This window comes from Podarcis vaucheri (genome assembly GCF_965113315.1).
Source record: "Podarcis vaucheri genome assembly, chromosome: 9".
In the NCBI taxonomy this organism is placed as follows: domain Eukaryota; kingdom Metazoa; phylum Chordata; class Lepidosauria; order Squamata; family Lacertidae; genus Podarcis; species Podarcis vaucheri.
Window position 1 is genome coordinate 70,948,463 of NC_138767.1, and position 19,504 is coordinate 70,967,966.

General features: G+C 44.7%; 1 protein-coding gene across 1 annotated transcript in view; it reads left to right on the plus strand.

Annotated features, from left to right (window-relative positions):
• Positions 1-19,504, plus strand: part of SEL1L3 (SEL1L family member 3) — a 49,788-nt gene that overhangs the window by 18,745 nt on the left and 11,539 nt on the right. Inside the window, exons 8-17 of the mRNA XM_082238467.1 lie at positions 330-456; positions 2,526-2,708; positions 3,725-3,936; positions 6,409-6,588; positions 9,442-9,561; positions 11,101-11,241; positions 13,462-13,524; positions 13,836-14,012; positions 14,275-14,402; positions 16,168-16,251. Coding sequence (XP_082094593.1) covers positions 330-456; positions 2,526-2,708; positions 3,725-3,936; positions 6,409-6,588; positions 9,442-9,561; positions 11,101-11,241; positions 13,462-13,524; positions 13,836-14,012; positions 14,275-14,402; positions 16,168-16,251 — 1,415 coding nt within the window. The remainder of the gene's footprint in view (positions 1-329; positions 457-2,525; positions 2,709-3,724; positions 3,937-6,408; positions 6,589-9,441; positions 9,562-11,100; positions 11,242-13,461; positions 13,525-13,835; positions 14,013-14,274; positions 14,403-16,167; positions 16,252-19,504) is intronic.

The window sequence follows — 19,504 nt, forward strand, 5'->3', positions numbered from 1 at the left end:
CTATGTGAGAACTTGATCAGGCAGGTTTTTTTTAGAAGCTTGCATGAATATGTGGCAATAACATCCCATTAGCATTTATATTAAAAATGTCTATCAAGCATACTTTATACCCCTTTCAGGTGGATAGGGAGAATCTCGTCATCTAAAATAAAGTGTTCAAAATAGGCAGTTTGTCTGCATTACGCCAATCTGCAAGCGTCTGTGGTCACTTGCCTGTGTTCTGCAGTAGGAATAAAAAATGGTGTTCCTGCATTTTAGCAATTTCTTAAAATATGCGCAACGGTTTTATAGGAAATGCATAAGATTACTACTCTTCCCCTCACCCACAGATTTCTAACCCTTTCTACAAAGAAGACATTTTGGAAAGAATTGACCTTTACTATCAAAAATGTTTCGCTGTCCAGAGCACATCGCCCAGGCATGGATTTGTGCAGAAACACAAAAAAGAGCAAAAATGCAAGTAGCAAGGACTGAACTTGGTATCATGTAGGGTTACAGGATCTCCTTTCGTTTGTTTGTTTGTTTAATTTAAAAGAAGCTGTGAGGATAGGCAACTGAGGCTGAATATGTGGAACTAAGGGATGCAGGTGGCGCTTGGGCATGTGGGTGGCACTGTGGGTTAAACCACAGAGCCTAGGACTTGCCGATTAGAAGGTCGGCGGTTCGAATCCACGCGACAGGGTGAGCTCCTGTTGCTCGGTCCCTGCTCCTGCCAACCTAGCAGTTCGAAAGCACGTCAAAGTGCAAGTAGATGAATAGGTACCGCTCCGGCGGGAAGGTAAACAGTGTTTCCGTGCGCTGCTCTGGTTTGCCAGAAGCGGCTTAGTCATGCTGGCCACATGACCCGGAAGCTGTACGCAGGCTTCCTCGGCCAATGAAGCGAGATGAGCGCTGCAACCCCAGAGTCAGTCACAACTGGACCTAATGGTCAGGGGTCCCTTTACCTTTACCTTTATGTGGAACTAAAGGTATTCCTTCTCTGCTCCATGTTGATTGAAATAGATATGTCTTTACTCATTAAGCATATTTATGCCTCAAATCTATATCTATTCTGTGCAGCTTTTGCTGTCATTGTTTCTGAATCTCGAGAATCGTATTTTGCTAATGGTACTGAGAGCTCACTGTTAGAGGTCTTTGGATTCCCGCACAGAAAGAAGGAATAATCTGTAAACCAGTTTAGGGCTGCAATCCTAAATACACTGAGTAGGGAGTAAATTCTATTTAATTCAGTAGGGCTTAACACTGGGAGATGTTTATGTCATGGAATTCTACCCAATATTGATCCAGAGCAGATTCCAATGTATAGTTAGCAGAGTAAAAACTTAAACATGTTACAGGATTCCCCAAAAATAGACCAGAGGCAATTTCATTTCGTCCAACAGAGCTTTACTGCTACTGAAGGCAAATGAGCATCATGGTTACAAATCCAATACATTCAGGATTGGCGCTGTCCATAAGAAATCCAGTTGCAGCAGACTTAACTTAAACTTACAATAACTCATAATAAGTCTAAACCTTAACACTAAGCATACTATGTACAGAACAGCACACCAGAAGGAAGAGAGGTAGAAAGAGAAAGTGAAACCCGGGCTCCTTCTGGCCTCTTATTATAGTCAGCATGACCTTGACAGAAATAGATAGCAGAGTCTGTTTAAGCCAGCTGTACTCAGCTTCTCAGGACGCGGGTGGCGCTGTGGGTTAAACCACATAGCCTAGGACTTGCCGATCAGAAGGTCGGCGGTTCGAATCCCTGTGACGGGGTGAGCTCCCGTTGCTTGGTCCCTGCTCCTGCCAACCTAGCAGTTCGAAAGCACATCAAAGTGCAAGTAGATAAATAGGTACCGCTCTAGCGGGAAGGTAAACGGCATTTCCGTGCACTGCTCTGGTTCACCAGAAGCGGATTAGTCATGCAGGCCACATGACCTGGAAGCTGTACGCCGGCTCCCTCGGCCAATAAAGCGAGATGAGCGCCGCAACCCCAGAGTCGGCCACGACTGGACCTAATGGTCAGGGGTCCCTTTACCTTTTTACTCAGCTTCTCTGAAGGTATAACCCAAACACCATGAACATTCTGCTTGTTTCTTTCACACAGAGAAACTTCCAGAACCCTCTTTAACTAAATTAGAATCAGAAAGATCTCTACACATAAGATTAATCCTTTCTGCACTAAGAAATGCAAACTGACAGTTTAGGATCATGCTACATGTCTTTGGTGTAGTTGTATCAACAGTCTTAGGTTCAGGCACTTTAAAATCGACCCAGGGGAACACAATCTAAAACCAAAATCAAGTGATTTTGTGACGGCATTAAGTAATTCTGAAGTGGGAAGGTGGACACCTATATGTGAGAAGTTTCACAGATACAGCTAGGATAATAATAATAATAATAATAATAATAATAATAATAATAATAATAATTTATTTATACCCCCCCATCTGGCCGGGCTTCCCCAGCCATTCTGGGCGGCTTCCAAAAAAATATTAAAATACTGTAATACATCAAACATTAAAAGCTTCCCTAAACAGGGCTGCCTTCAGATGACTCGCTTTCATTTTCTCCAGGCCTTTATGAAAACTACTATCTGGAAATGATCAATAAATATGGAGGATGCCCCAAGGATGCAGCCTTCAGCTGGAGACAAGAACTTTTGGAGAAATACTACAACATGTTTAAACAGTTGCAAGAGTCAGGTCTACAGTTATCAGGAGGTAATTGGAGATTTTACTTCTTTCCTTTTCTTTATCAATCACTTAACTTTTGCAAGAAACATGTGGCTTTTCAGCTTTTTCCTCTTTCATTTTCGCCATGATCTTAGAGACTGCTGGTTCTCCTTGGACCACATTTTAACAAACAATTGTGTTAGGAATAAGGTTCTGCTCTTACGCTCTCCATTGTGGCATACCAGCCCCCAGGGTTGTATATTAGTGGCACAGGGAGAAAATCACATCAGATGCCAGACCCAAAGAGATATTTTTGGCTCCTTCCACACTTTGTGGGGATTTCTGATACATTAAGGTAGATACTAGTGTTATGTATTGAAGTTCTCACCCTGGGCCAGCAGGGGGATACTGTAGATAGTTTTCACTCAGGTCCACATATGCAAATAAGGGATTGAGAGTGACGTTCAGTGATTGGATAGTTACAGAAAATGGTTACTGTTGCATTCTAGTGGAGCTCTATATAAGCAGGCTGGCTGAACCCTTCAGTTCAGTACTGTTCTTGCCTGTGAATAAACAAGAGCTGTTTGAAGAATCGCTGTGTCGTCTGATATGTTCACCCACAACTTAACAAGTAGTATGTGCCCTTTGTGGAATGAGAGTGCAGTTTCATTTCTGTCACCACAAAGAAAATGAATGCCCTGCAATAAATAGCAAGGACTAAATTTGTTTTGAACAACAGATTCACTCCCCTTCCCCTGTAAAAATTGCCATCCTTTTGCACTAAGAAAAGCGATAATAAATTACACTGGAAAGTGAAGGATAACTGCCACATGACTGGGGTGCTATATGTATAACCTCTGTGAATCTGTGAAAGTGACGGTACAATATACATGTTACAACATTATTGGTGTGTCTTGCAACCCCCTCACCCCCTTATAGTAACTTTGGATTAGGCACCAAATCTACTTAATAGTAAGCGTGTGGGAAATTAAAGCTACCTAATCAGAACCTGCTTGTTTTCACAGCCAGTAGTTTAATTGAACATTTATATCTTATGATTTTAGCACCTGAAGGCCAAAAGGACGCCATTTTAGAAATTGGACGCAGCTTATTTGAGATGGCGGCTCAAAATCTTTCCAGAGCTGATGGCGTACGTTATATAAACTCTTCTGTCTTGTCCCTGATGGATTCCAGCTGCTGTGGAGATCACAGAGCGTCCTATGCTCTTGGCGTGATCTTTGAAATAGGATTGGGCAGGCCTGCAGACCCAGCTCAGGTAAGAATTTGGATGCCTCACTTTTGCCTGTGAACAGCTTGAGAGTTAGCAATAGTTGCTATTTCATCTCCCAAGTCCCACTTTTAGGCTGGAGACAGTTTTTTCAGAGTCAAAGGTGGTGTTTCCACACTTCCACCTTTCACCTCTGATCGACACGCTTGGCATCTTTTTCTATTTGTGATATTCTCCGCAAGACCACAACCCCTCAGTGTGTTCTGAGTCCCCTTTTCCTCCAGAGAGTAGGACTAAGAGTCACTTTGGTCTCTGTTCTTCGACTCAAAATCAGCATAGGGCAGGACTGAGGACAGCCTATCCCTCTCAGCTCCCTCTTACAAGCACCCTGACTATTCTTACAATCTTGTTCTGATACTCCTTTCTCTCTCTCTCTCTCTCTCTCTCTCTCTCTGTGTGTGTGTGCATGCGTCAAAAGAAGACAGAGAGACAAAGGAACGTTTATTTATACATTGGGAAGCAAAGGTTCTGCTATATCCCTTTCAGCTCTCTTGAAAAAAACATTGCTTCATTTGCTCCTTACTGGCCTTATTACTTTACATAACTGTAAGCAGAGCTGGCACAAGACAATGTGCCACCTGAGACCACATCTCCGCTTGCTCCCTGCTGCCACTGCCACCTCACTTCCTCCTCCTTTCCTGCTTCAACAGCATGGTAAGGTAAAAGGTGAAGGACCCCTGGACAGTTGAGTCCAGTCAATGCCGACTATGGGCTTGCAGCGCTCATCTCACTGTCAGGCTGAGGGAGCCGGTGTTTGTCCACAGACAGCTTTCTGGGTCATGTGGCCAGCATGACTAAACCGTTTCTGGTACAGTGGTACCTCAGGTTAAGTACTTAATTAGTTCCGGAGGTCCGTACTTAACCTGAAACTGTTCTTAACCTGAAGCACCACTTTAGCTAATGGGGCCTCCTGCTGCTGCCGCGCCGCTGGAGCACGATTTCTGTTCTCATCCTGAAGCAAAGTTCTTAACTTGAAGCACTATTTCTGGGTTAGCGGAGTCTGTAACCTGAAGCGTATGTAACCTGAAGCATATGTAACCTGAGGTACCACTGTACAACAGAACACTGCGATAGAAACCAGCGCACTTGGAAACGCTGTTTACCTTCCCACCACAGTGGTACCTATTTATCTACTTGCATTGGTGCGCTTTCAAACTGCTGGGTTGGCAGGAGCTGGGACAGAGCAACGGGAGCTCACCCCATCGCATGGATTCGAACCGCCAACCTTCTGATCAGCAAGCCCAAGAGGCTCAGTGGTTTAGACCACAGCGCCACCCGTGTGACAGCATGGCCGCTCTGCGCCTCATTCTGAGGAGGCACCTAGCCTTTCTCAGAACAAAGCATTGCAGGTGAGATCATCCAGAGAGGGCCTGTGCCACTGCCGCCTGCGCAAACGGCAGCGTGTTGCTTTTTGAAGTCAGCTGGAAAGTTTTGTGCTAACTTCAAACGAGAATCTCCTGCTCTCGCAGCAGAGGAAAGCAGCGTGAGAGCTCCTTGTGTGATCTCGCCCAGAAGGACCCCTTCCTCAGGATGAGGCATGGTGTGCTGGCATCACTGCTACTTCATTGGTGGGCAGCAGGTGGGTGGCAAAGAGGGAGGCGCAGTGGCAGTCGTGGCAGTCATCAGCCACAAGGGTGGCAGCAGGCCGTCTCGCTAATGCAGCATTTCTCAAACCTGGGTCCCCCAGCTGTTGTTGGACTACAACTCCCCTTATCCCTAGCTAGTAGGACCAGTGGTCAGGGATGATGGGAGTTGTACTCCAACGTTTTGAGAAATACTGATAATGGAAGGGGGTGTTCACAACCCACCTGGTCTTCCTCATCTTCATCTGAGGCAGAAAGTCATGACAGGGCCAGGATCATAGCTGTCAACTTTCCCTTTTTTTGCGGGATGGGGAATTCCCTTATTCCAGTGCCATTTCCCGCTGCTATCCCGGATTGTTAGATATCCCATAGACTGTCCCCGGGACAGGTGAGGCTGCTGATCCCTTATTTTCAAGGCTGCTGATCCCTTATTTTCAAATCTGAAAGTTGACAGCTATGGCCAGGATTGCAAAAACCCCTCAGAGCTTACAGTTGCCGTTCTACGCTTGCTGCTATTTACAGTCATATCTCATGTTACGTCCGCTTCAGGTTACGTTCTTTTAGGTTACGTCCCGCGGCGACCCGGAAGTACCGGAAAGGGTTACTTCCGGGTTTCACCGCTCACGCATGCACAGAAGCGCAAAATGACATCATGCGCAGAAGCGGCGAATCGCAACCCGCACGTGCACAGACGTGCCGCTGCGGGTTGCGTTCTTTTCATGTTGTGAATGGGCCACTGGAACGGATCCTGTTCGCATCCAGAGGTACCACTGTACTGAACTTAATCTATGATTCGCAATGTAGATACTCTTATTTCTCTGGGGTTTTTCTATTGGCCACGATTAAATTTACGCTCCTATCCTTTAATTTTTGCCAGGGGCTACTGTACAGTTTGGTTGCAGCTCAGGGCGGTGATAGGTTGGCCTTAATGAGTCTCGGATATAAGCATTACCAAGCCATTAATGGTTACCCACGAGATCTGGAATTGTCATATGCTTATTATAGTGATGTCGCCTTAAAGACGCCACGTGATCAACATGTTTCCGAAGGAGACCAGGTAAAAAGAAACGTGCAGTTGAGATTTGTTCCCCGTCTTTCTGAAAACGGAATGTTTCCAAATACCTTACTGGGAAATTTTCTGCCAAATCACTGTAGTGAATAACCCTCCTGACTGAAATTTGAAGTGACAATGCCTTTTTTAAAAAAAAAGTTTTTATTTATACTTTTCAAATTTATACATTTCAATAATTTTACAATCATTTTAACATTTCAAAGTTTGACTTCCTTCCCCCTCTTTCTGCGGTTCCTTAAATTTATTTCTTAATATCTTCTGCATATCCAAATTCATCTACTTTAAATATAAACTCTTATGAAACTGCAGGTTATTACAATAATCCTGCCAATGTTTTTATCTGTTTGCAATTTATCTGTAAATATTCAGTAAGCCATTTCTATTCTTTTATAAAAAGTTTATCTTGATTTCTTTTTCTTCCGGTAAGTTTCGCCATTTCTGCATATTCCGTAAGTTTTTGTATCCATTCTTACTTTGCTGGGACTTCTGCTTCTTTCCATTTTGGGGCAAGTAGCATTCTTGCTGTTGTAGTAAAAAAAGGTAAAGGACCCTGACCGTTATGTCCAGTCACGGATGACTCTGGGGTTGTGGCGCTCATCTCACTTTACTGGCCAAGGGAGCCGGCGTACAGCTTCCGGGTCATGTGGCCAGCATGACTAAGCTGCTTCTGGTGAACCAAAGCAGTGCAGGGAAACGCCATTTACCTTCCCACCACAGTGGTACCAATTTATCTACTTGCACTTTGACGTGCTTTCGAACTGCTAGGTTGGCAGGAGCAGGGACCGAGCAACGGGAGCTCACCCCGTCACGATGATTCGAACCACCGACCTTCCGATCGGCAAGCCCTAGGCTCAGTGGTTTAGACCACAGCGCCACCCGCGTCCCATACTGTTGTAGTAGCATACATAAATAAATTTCTGTATAATTTAGGTAGTTCTGTCCCTATAATTCCCAAAAGAAAGTGACAATGTTGATACAGTGGTGCCCCGCAAGACGAATGCCTCGCAAGACGGAAAACTCGCTAGACGAAAGAGTTTTCCATTTTGGAGGTGCTTCGCAAAACAAATTTCCTATGGGCTTGCTTCGCAAGACGACAATGTCTTGCGAGTTCCTGCTGGGTTTTTCCCCTCCCCCCCTTTTTCTAAGCCGCTAAGCCGCTTATCAGCTGATCCGATCAGCAGATAAGCCGCTAAAAGCCGCTAAAAGCGCTAATCCGCTAATCCGTCAATGGGCTTGCTTCGCAAGACGAAAAAACCGCTAGACGAAGAGAATCACAGAACGGATTCTTTTCGTCTTGCGAGGCACCACTGTACTAAGTTCAGCTTGAACATACAGGGCTGCCCGAGCTCAATTCAAAACATCTCCTCACCGAGCCCAGTACTGTTATTAACTATGACTGGTTGCAATCAGTTTTGGGGGAAAGTTGTTGCTCAGCTTTGTTACCAGTGATCTTTTAATCAGTTTTGTGGAGAGGCAGACAAAAAACCCTCTTGTGAGGGGCAGCCATCTTAGTAGCTCCAAACCCTGCTCTTGGCGGGAGACGTCAGGGAATAACTTTGGTGCATTCTGCAAGTAACACATTGCTCTTTGGTGGATGCCATTTTGAATCAATATGGCAGATCAAAAAGTGACTTTGGTGTGACTTTCCCCCCCCAAAATTGCATAGGTTCAGCTGCCTCTCAATATTTTGTCGCCACACTTAGCATGAGGGCTCCTGAGGTGGAGCAGCATATTTTGTGGCCATTCGGACACTGGGTGCCATTTTGAATCAAGATGGCAGACCGAAATGTCACTTTGACAGTTTGTCTTGCCATTCCATTTTTGTTGGCACAATTTCTTTTTTCCAGTTTTTACCAATTAGGATCCTTGCTGGAAAAAAGAAATTGTGCCAACAAAAAAGGAATGGCAAAACAAACTGTTAGAGTATATTGAACTGGCTAGATTAACAGAGGAATTAGAGATCACACTAGACAAGAATTTCAAAAAGCATGGGGAAAATGCAGAGAATACTTCACAAAACAGTGCCCTAAAATTCATACCTCGACTTGTTTTGATTAATGTCTGCAGGAGACTTTGTGGATATTTAAGTTATAATTAGAAAAATCTAAATGATTATTCATAAAGGAAACAGATAATAATAATAATAATAATAATAATAATAATAATAATAATAATAACAACAACTTTTATTTATATCCCGCCCTCCCCAGCCAAAGCCGGGCTCAGGGCAGCTAACAGCACTAAAATAGGGCAACATTATAAACATTATAAAAATTAATTAAAATCAAAATTGATGGCAACCATAAACTAAAGTTTTGTAAAGAAGTAAATAAGGATGCCAGAAACAGGATAAAGGAACTCTTTTATTTGGTTGTTTGTATTGTTGTATATTATGCTTGTTGTTTGTTATGTTTGTGTCTGATGGGGGTGGATTTCTGTCTTGGGGGGTGGGGGTTGTGTTATGTTGTAAATAAAATTTCCAATAAAAATTTATTAAAAAAACCAAAATGTCACTTTGACATGACACTGCTTTTTTGACATAGCTTTGGCCACCTCTCAATATATCATTGCCCTACTTGACAAGAAGAATCCTGAGTGGGGATGAGGGGCAGTCTACATGGATACATGGGTGTTGGGGAACATTTTGAATCAAGATGGCAGAGCCAATAGTAGTCCATTTTCTTTGGCCTTCCTTAGTACTGACTGACTCAAAGGCAAACTGTCAAGAGCTCTGAGTGCAAGAGCGCTTAGACAGCACCTAACATTTTCAGTGTTATGAATGAGATCTCCTCTTCTCCTCTCGCCATTGGTCTGTTTAATGTTTTCTTTCTTTCCTAGGCGTTTGTAGAAACCATCAGGCTCCGGGACGAAGAGTTGTTGAAAGCTCAAACGAAAGAAAATGGCGACATCTTCATGTGGTTGAAGCACGAAGCGACAAGAGGAAACGCAGCTGCGCAGGTGGAGTGTTTGCTAGTAGACCTGAACAATCGTCCTTTCTCTAGAAACTGAACCGAAGGGCAACTTCTTCTCACTTGGCTAAAATCAAGGTTGTGGCAAGCAAGGCCGGGTGCTCAACCCACAACAGCTCACAGGGATGCTGTATTCCAAACCACACTGAAGGGGATTCAGATATACATAGCTCCCACCACTGCAAGATAATGTGATTAGCCTGTTGAAACAGCCCACCACAGAGCCAGTGTGGTGTAGTGGTTAAGAGTGGTAGTCTCGTAATCTGGTGAACCGGGTTCGCTTCCCCGCTCCTCCACATGCAGCTGCTGGGTGACCTTGGGCTAGTCACACTTCTCTGAAGTCTCTCAGCCCCACTCACCTCACAGAGTGTTTGTTGTGGGGCAGGAAGGGAAAGGAGAATGTTAGCTGCTTTGAGACTCCTTCGGGTAGTGATAAAGCGGGATATCAAATCCAAACTACTCTTCTTCTTCTTCTCTCCTCATTTGACTGCTTAGCTGTATTTTTTAGATTACCGTATTTTTCGCTCCATAAGACACACCTGACCATAAGACGCACCTAGTTTTTAGAGGAGGAAAACAAGAAAAAAAATATTCTGAACGAAACAGTGGATGTATGATTTTTGTGGTTCATGCTGTGGCCACAGACATGTGATTTGATGGTGAGTTTGGGGTAGCCCAATGCAAAAATCCTGAGAATCCATGTGGATCCGTCCTTTGTAACCACGTTTTTGTACCATTATGGCCGCAGGAAACAATGGGTGCATGGTTTTTTTTTGTGCAGGCTGTAGCCATGAACATGCTATGTGATCTGATGGTAAACTTGGGGTGACCCAATACAAAAATCCTGAGGATCCATGTGCTTTAAAGGAGCCAACCGGACAGGAGCCTCTGCTCGCGACTGCAGCAGGATTCCCCCGCCATCCATAGGCATTTGCTCTATAAGATGCACAGACATTTCCCCTTACCGTTTAGGAGGAAAAAAAGTGTGTCTTATGGAGCAAAAATACAGTATTTTATTTTATTTTTTTATGTATCTGTTTATTTGGTTTTCCATATTAAAATTTACACCCATACCACAACACCTTCCATAAATACAAGACTCCCACGAATCCCTGGACTTCCCTCCTCCCCTCCATGGGTTCTGTTCTAAAACATTTTCTGCTGCGTCTTTTATAGTAATCCAAATTGTGATGTTTCTATTACATCTATAGTTCTCGTTACATCACGAGTGTTATTGCAATCCCACTAACGATTTTAACTGTATACAGTGGTCTCCAAGATAAGTTATAAATTTTCCCCATTCCTTATTAAAGATTTGATCTTCCTGATTTCTGATTTTCCCAGTCATTTTTCCCATTTCAGCATAGTCCATCAACTTGATCTGCCACTCTTGTCTGGTAGGGAATTTTTAGATTACTTTAAGCACCTCCCTTGGACTTACAAAAATTCGCATAGATTTGCGAAATTCTGAAATGGATCTTGACAAGTACACACCTGAGATTTATGAACATCTTTCCTTTTGTTTCAGCAACGTTTAGGACAGATGCTTTTCTGGGGCCAGCAAGGAGTGGGGAAAAACACTAAAGCAGCTGTTGAGTGGTATGCAAAGGGAGCCTTGGAGACAGGAGACCTTGTATCTCTCTATGATTATTCCATCGTGTTATTCAAGGTAAAATAGAGAAACTGCTGCTTTTGTTATAGAATGTGACAGCATTTCAGAGAAACATTCTTTGCATACCTTACATAATCAAAATAAACATTCCGGTGTAAAATGAGTGATTTCCACCACTGAAACATACTCGGAGTCGAGAGTGGATTTCATGCTCTTTATTCAGCTCGTAGTGGTGAGGAGGAATGGAAGTTCCCCCAGAATGTCTGCTTTATATACATGATTTATACAATGGGCCCCACATGATTGGCTAATTCCGGGATTCACCTGTAGGCCAATCAGGTTGCGGATTCACTTCCACCTGGAGCTAGATTGGGTGGCTCCTGTGGACCAATCAGACTGCTGCATTCTGGGTCCTGTTGTCCTAGGACCAATCAGACTGCTGCATTCTGAATCCTATTGTTCTAGGGCCAATCAGACTGCTGCATTCTGAATCCTATTGTTCTAGGACCAATCAGACTGCTGCATTCTGAATCCTATTGTTCTAGGACCAATCCGACTGCTGCCTTTTGGATCCTATTCAACTCACTACGTAACAACCACCAACCCAGCAATCCAGCCGAGCCCCTTGATTTATTTCTTCTGCCCATAAATACCACATTTGGGCAGGTAGCCTTCCCATGGTACCCTCCCCCTCCCAACACAAGATGCTGCTGTCTGCCCCCATCCCCTTGAAAAGTGCATAGAGCTGGGACGCGGGTGGCGCTGTGGTCTAAACCACTGAGCCTCTTGGGCTTGACGATCAGAAGGTTGGCGGTTCAAATCCCCACAGCGGGGTGAGCTCCCGTTGCTCGGTCCCAGCTCCTGCCAACCTAGCAGTTCGAAACCATGTCACAGTGCAAGTAGATAAATAGGTACCACTGCGGCGGAAAGGTAAACGGCGTTTCCATGCGCTCTGGCACCTGTCACGGTGTCCCGTTGCACCAGAAGTGGTTTAGTCCTGCTGGCCATATGACCCAGAAAGCTGTCTGTGGACAAACGCTGGCTCCCTCGACCTCGATACACTGTGTATCTGAAGAAGTGTGCATGCACACGAAAGCTCATACCAAGAACTAACTTAGTTGGTCTTTAAGGTGCTACTGGAAAGAATTTTTTTATTCTGAATTATTTAAACAATTCTTTTATTGCTGGCCTTATCACCCCCCCTTTTTTTTTGCATCTTGTATTGGGTCCATTTTTCCTTTCCCTTTTGGGGCAAGACTTCCATTTAACAGAACGTGCCTCTGTGTGGAATTACCCACTGGTACGAAGATCATGGCCACTGGTCCCATCACCTCCTGGCAAATAGAAGGGGAAGAAATGGAGGCAGTGAGAGATTTTACTTTCTTGGGCTCCATGATCACTGCAGATGATGACAGCAGTCATGAAATTAAAAGGCACCTGCTTCTTGGGAGAAAAGCAATGACAAACCTAGACAGCATCTTAAAAAGCAGAGACATCACCTTGCCAACAAAGGTCCGTATAGTTAAAGCCATGGTTTTCCCAGTCAGTAGTGATGTATGGAAGTGAGAGCTGGACCATAAAGAAGGCTGATCGCCGAAGAATTGATGCTTTTGAATTATGGTGCTGGAGGAGACTCTTGAGAGTCCCATGGAATGCAAGAAGATCAAACCTATCCATTCTGAAGGAAATCAGCCCTGAGTGCTCACTGGAAGGACAGATCGTGAAGCTGAGGCTCCAATACTTTGGCCACCTCATGAGAAGAGAAGACTCCCTGGAAAAGACCCTGATGTTGGGAAAGATGGAGGGCACAAGGAGAAGGGGACGACAGAGGACGAGATGGTTGGACAGTGTTCTCGAAGCTACCAGCATGAGTTTGACCAAACTGTGGGAGGCAGTGGAAGACAGGAGTGCCTGGCGTGCTCTGGTCCATGGGGTCACGAAGTGTCGGACACGACTAAACGACTAAACAACAACAACACATTAATATCCAGGGTCCTTTACCTTTAACCTTTACCTTTTACACATTAATATCAATGTGGGATGAGGAGGTCGCATTTGTCAATTGGATACGAGGTTTTTGATGTTTCACGAGCATAAAAGATATTTGGGTGCTTTGAGGAGGAAGAAACTCCATTTTTTTTGCTTGGATACCAATTAATCATGGGAGAATCCTGCATATTTGAAAGTTACATCTGAATTTTTGTCCCTCTAATGTGACTTTTCAGTGAGAAGAATAGGAAAGGCTTTGTATAATCCTGATTTTTGTCATTGCTTTAGGGCCAAGGTGTGAAAAAGAACAGAACACTTGCTTTACATCTGATGAAGAAAGCTGCATCCAAGGTAACTTTGTTCTGCAGGTTTGATTTGATTGCTTGACAATTGGCTGGGAATAATAATAATAATAATAATAATAATAATAATAATAATTTATTTATACCCCGCCCCTCTGGCTGGGTTTTCCCCAGCCACTCTGGGCAGCTTCCAACAAAATGTGGGAGATGTCCTCGGGGATTTTATCTGAGAGCAACCTGGACTTAGGTCCATGTCTTTCCTTAAGGTGTTGGGTCCTTGAACAAAATAAATCAGGGATTGAAACACTCTCAGCCTGAAAGATCTTAAGATTTCCCCTTTTGCTCCCTTTCTGCCTGCAGGGACTACCTCAGGCACTGAATGGCCTGGGCTGGTATTATCATAACTTCAAAAGAGACTATGCGAAAGCAGCCCGATACTGGTTAAAAGCTGAAGCTATGGGCAATCCTGATTCATCCTTCAACCTCGGCGTCTTATATTTAGATGGAGCGTATCCAGGAATAACTGGGAGAAATAAAGTGAGTGTAAATAGTTTGTTTATTTGCCTTCTGGTGATATTGCAGCACGGATTAAACAACATTTTTCTCTTTGGATTCTCAAAATTTTAATAGAGAGGTGGCCATTTCAAATGGCGATCAGTACACAAATGGTAGCTAATAACTTCTGTTTCAGTTTTTTTTAAAAACTTGCATTTTTCCTTATGCACAAATTGTTAACATTATAGAAAGATGAAACAAGCAAAAGTTTTATTTTTCTGCTGCTTTCCCCCCCACTTTGCAGACTGTTGCTGCTGACTATTTCTTGAAAGCGGCAGAAAGTGGTCACATGGAAGGCACATTGCGGTGTTCACAATATTATATCACAGGAAACTTAGCGAGCTTCCCCAGGGATCCTGAAAAAGCAGTAATGTAAGTAGTGCTAAGAAATGCATTGAGAACAAAAAAATAAAATAAAAATCAAATTTCTTAAACCAGGAATCATTGTGACTGCAAAAAATAATAATAAAAATGGTTGCGTGTTAAGATCACCAAAACTGCCTAGAAATAAATTCACACATGACTCAAATTTTAGTTTGAGGTTTGGTGTAATTTTGGCCACAACTTTATTGATTACAGGCTATTGATTGGTTTGCTTAGGCATTGGTTCAGACTATCTGAACCTGTCCCAGACTATCCACAAGGAGCAGAACTGACAACTGCCAGTTGCAGAGGTCAGTCAAGGTAAGCACCCCGGGAGATCGATTGGGATGGGTGCAGATCCCTAAGATCACACCCAGAGTGCTCCCAAGGGCTCTTGCGTGGCCCTATCTCCCTTTCAGGGGTCAGAAAAATTCATGGCAAGTCCCTGGATTCCTTTAACAGAATACCTACGCAGCAACCATCGGAGGGACAAGTCACAGCCACGCCTCATGCTCTCCACAAGCATTAACCAATGCCTAACCGCAAACCTGAGGGACACGGGTGGCGCTGTGGGTAAAACCTCAGCGCCTAGGGCTTGCCGATCGCATGGTCGGCGGTTCGAATCCCTGCGGCGGGGTGAGCTCCCGTTTTCCGGTCCCAGCTCCTGCCCACCTAGCAGTTCGAAAGCACCCCTAAGTGCAAGTAGATAAATAGGTACCACTGAGGCGGGAAGGTAAACGGCGTTTCCGTGCACTGCTCTGGTGCCGGCTCGCCAGAGCAGCTTCGTCACGCTGGCCACATGACCCGGAAGTGTCTACGGACAGCGCTGGCCCCCGGCCTCTTAAGTGAGATGGGCGCACAACCCTAGAGTCGGACACGACTGGCCCGTACGGGCAGGGGTACCTTTACCTTTAACCGCAAACCTTATATAGTTGTGATGATTTGCGACATGGTAGGCAAAACCCAAGTGGCACCAGCCAATCAGCCAAGTGGGAAAAATTCCTACCGGGCCCCTGCCCTAAAAGCAGATGACCCACAATGGTATAGCAAGGTCAACACGGACCCTAAATATAGGGAGGGGGGACGGGTGATCCGGTGCGCAAAGCGAAACAGAGGAATCGCAAAGTGCAGCGGTATATATCTGTCCCTCGGAAGCAATTTCTGCAACCCCATTGGCCAGAACAAGTCTCAAGCTTCCAAGAGACCAATCGGGTAGCTCTGGCAATCCAAACTTACCCACCCCAGCAATAGAGAGTCAGTTGTGGTGACCTCACCGCAAACATGTGCTCTCTGGGAGGAGAACCCAATTTTCAGTGACCATGACGTTCCAAACCTATACTTGTTTTCTTCTTTCTTTTTCAAACCCTGTTCATTGTGTCACTTTTTGGGCTGAGGGGATTTGCATTTCTGAAGCTTAAATTGCACATTTCATGGAGGGAGGGAGCCCTGAGTCTTACATTGGCAGTGAAGCAAACACCCTCCTTCCTTTCTCTTCTCCCCCAAGAAGGTCCCCATCTCATCCTAACCTGGAGGTACATAATGGAGTTGAGGGCCAGTCTCATACTTCTTCACAATGTGAGGGCTGCTGGCAGGTGTCCGCCATTGCAGAGACGGTCAAGAAAGCAAGGGGCTAGAAGAACGTGAGAAACAGCATGTTGGAAAGCAGGCGATTCTCCTAGAGTTCATTGATTCGGGTTGAGGTATGTGCAGGCGTTTGCCTGCTGCAAAGTTGGCCGCAGACTTCGAATGCTAATGTTTCTGTTCTTATTTTCAGCTGGGCAAAATATGTGGCAGAAAAGAACGGCTATTTAGGCCACGTCATTCAAAAAGCTCTCAACGCTTATCTGGAATTGTCTTGGTAGGTCTGGTGCTCCTTTTCTGTATGTATAAATAATACATTTGTTGTTGTTGTTGTTGTTGTTGTTGTTGTTGTTATATGCAAGAGAACTGAGAAAGTGAAATAACACAATGACACCAAAAGATAAATGCAATTCAGAATGGGAATTCTATACTTCTGTGCTGTGAAATGGCTACCTAATAGTAGCTAAATTAGAACAATTGACTGATTTATCCTTTTCCTAACACTGTGCTCCCAACAGATATATCTGTGCAAAGGCCAAATCATTAGCTTGATATGAAAAACTCAGGGACAAACTAGATGAGACATTTGCAACCTATTATTAGATCTCCAGTCTCTTAGGTTTTGGCACATCAGATCTCCACCATTCCCTCTAGTTTTGCCCTCAGCATGACCTAAAACAATTCAGTGCTCAAAGCAGAAAAACCTAATGAACCCTCCATTATAGCACAAATAAAGGTAAAGGTAAAGGACCCCTGGAAGGTTAAGTCCAGTCAAAGGCAATTATGGGGTTGCAGCACTTATCTTGCTTTCAGGCCAACGTTTGTCCACAGACAGCTTTCTGGGTCATGTGGCCAGCATGACTAAACCGTTTCTGGTGCAACAGAACACCATGATGGAAACCAGAGCGCATGGAAACTGTTTACCTTCCTGCCCCAGTGGTACCTATTTATCTACTTGCACTGGTGTGTTTTCAAACTGCCAGGTTGGCAGGAGAAGGGATAGAGCAATAGGAGCTCACCCCGTCGTGGGGATTCAAACTGCCGACCTTCTAATCGGCAAGCCCAAGAGGCTCAGTGGTTTAGACCACAGCACCACCCTTACATCACAAATATAATAATAATAAACACCATCACAGACAACTTTATGCCCTTTCTGAAGTTAGTGTATCTCAATCCACACGCAGAACTCCCAGAGCATTTTCTGGCTACAGTTTGGTGAAACTCTACATGCAAAGGATCCATGTGAAAGCTAGGAGGCAGATTGCCAAAGTTTAAACCAGCTGCTAATCCTTATCCTTCACTTCTAAGTTTTGACCAGTAGATGTAGCTGTTGATTCGGAGTGCCAACCTTTCTTCCCCAGCTCTGTGTAAAAGCCACAACCTATTTCAGATTGGAGGGAAGGCCCGGTGGAATCTTCTTTTCAAGATCTAATAGCATCTCTGCAGGCAGGGAGAGTTTTCATGACATAGTCCTAACCATGACCATGGGCTGGGGTCAGGGTGGGAGCACAAGCAGCCATTTACAATTTGCTTTCTTAAGATTAATTCAGCTACAAGCGATGCATTCCGCATCATGTGTCATTTTTCCGAAACTCTTAGGGCCTAACTAGACATAACAGGAGTGGACTCATGTATCTGAATTAGATACCGTATTCTTTGCTCTATAAGATGCACCAGACCACAAGAGGAAGGAAAACAAGAAAAAAAATATTCTGAATCCCAGAAGCCAGAACAGCAAGAGGGATCGCTGCGCAGCGAAAGCAGCGATCCCGCTTGCTGTTCTGGCTTCTGGGATAGCTGCGCAGCCTGCATGCACTCCATAAGACGCACACACATTTCCCCTCACTTTTTAGGAGGGAAAAAGTGAGTCTTATAGAGCAAAAAATACGGTAATCCCCAAATTTTCAGCCAGTCTTTTCTTTCTCAATGGAAAGAAATATTAGGATAGAATCAGAGAACTGGAGAACTGGAGGAGACCCTACGTATCATCTAGCGGCAATGCAGGAATCTCAATATGTGTTCCCCATCCAGTTTGAAACCACACTGGACCCTGCTTAGCTTTGCAAATTTGCTATCCATTTTACTGCTGCACCACTCAGAGGGGAGAAGAGATTTTCTTAGAAGGTTTTTGTGTTGTTTTTTGGGGGGGCATGGGTAGGTCAGATGTTCAACTGCTGCCACCTGCACAACACGGTTACACTTCAAAAGCTCCCCACCTTGTATTACTTCTGCATGAGCTGAATTGAACTATGCCGATGTCATCTCTAATTGTGTCTTTAATTTAAACCCGTTGTCTTCTCAGAACCCTTCCTTCTCTCCCAAGCAAGGGCTGTGTTCTGCAGATGATTCTGTGGAATGTTTCAGGGTGTGTACTCTAACCTGTCCCATCACTGTCTCTCTGCCTAACCTACCTCACAGGGATGTTGTGATGTGGAAATAAAGAGCGAATGTGGCTTCTTTGAGCTCCTCGGGTCTTATTGTTATCCTGTGTCAATTGAGAATGTGCCCTAAAACAGACTTAAGACTCTTTTGCTGTGGCACATTCCAGGAGGAATATCAGTACTGCTGAACAATCTGTCTCTATTCTTCTTCTTCTTCCTCCTCCTCCTCCTCCTCCCCTTCTTCTTCTTCTTCTTCTTCTTCTTCTTCTTCTTCTTCTTCTGCGATCACTGATAGCCAAGTAAGATTGTCTTCCATGAACACGGTCTTAACAGTGAGCCCGCAAATGACTGTGGAGGCCAATTTCCAGGCGGGAGTTGATCATGGTAAGGGTTTGCCAAGCGTTCCTTCCTCTTAGCACGTTCCACCATTTCGTCCTGAGTTCGAACGTCTTCAAAGCCCATGGCACCTTTGGTAAATCGGGTCCTCCCTTAAAGAGGGCACGTATTGCGGTGAGATCTGGCAACCAAACCCTGTGTTGTGGGTGGGTTTGATTGAATATCCACAACACCCAGTTGGTAGGTCCCTTGATGCTGGGTTCAATCAGGCCAATGGGACACAAGCTAAATGGATCAAGGGACCTATGTATACATATGCACATGACCCAGAGCTTCCTCTTTCGGCTTGTGCATCGGAACACCCACCCACCTCTCCCTATATTTAGGGCTGTGCGCTTCACCTTGCTATGCCGTTGTGTGTCGTCTATCGTTGGGATAGGGGCATGGCAGGAATTTTCCCCGCTTGGCTGAATGGCTGGTGCCATTTGGGTTTCGCCTGCCGTGTAGCAAATCGTCACAACTTGTAAGGTTGCGGATAGGCTCTGGTTCAGGTGATAGGGATGGGAGAACGCTCTCGCCATCCCTATGTGAAGGGTATTTTGTTAAAGGAATCCAGGGACTCGATGGTTTGGTCTACCCCTGAGAGGGGGTTGTGCCCGTGCCTGAGTCCAGGGGGACATTTGGGTGGCGGAGTTAGTCCGTGCCCGGCTTTCCACTTATCCAGGTGTTTACCCTTGGCTGACCTATGCTGGAACCCTGGATCAGCGCTGCCTCCAAGAGCCTATGCAACCAGTCACTTTCTGTAATCAATAA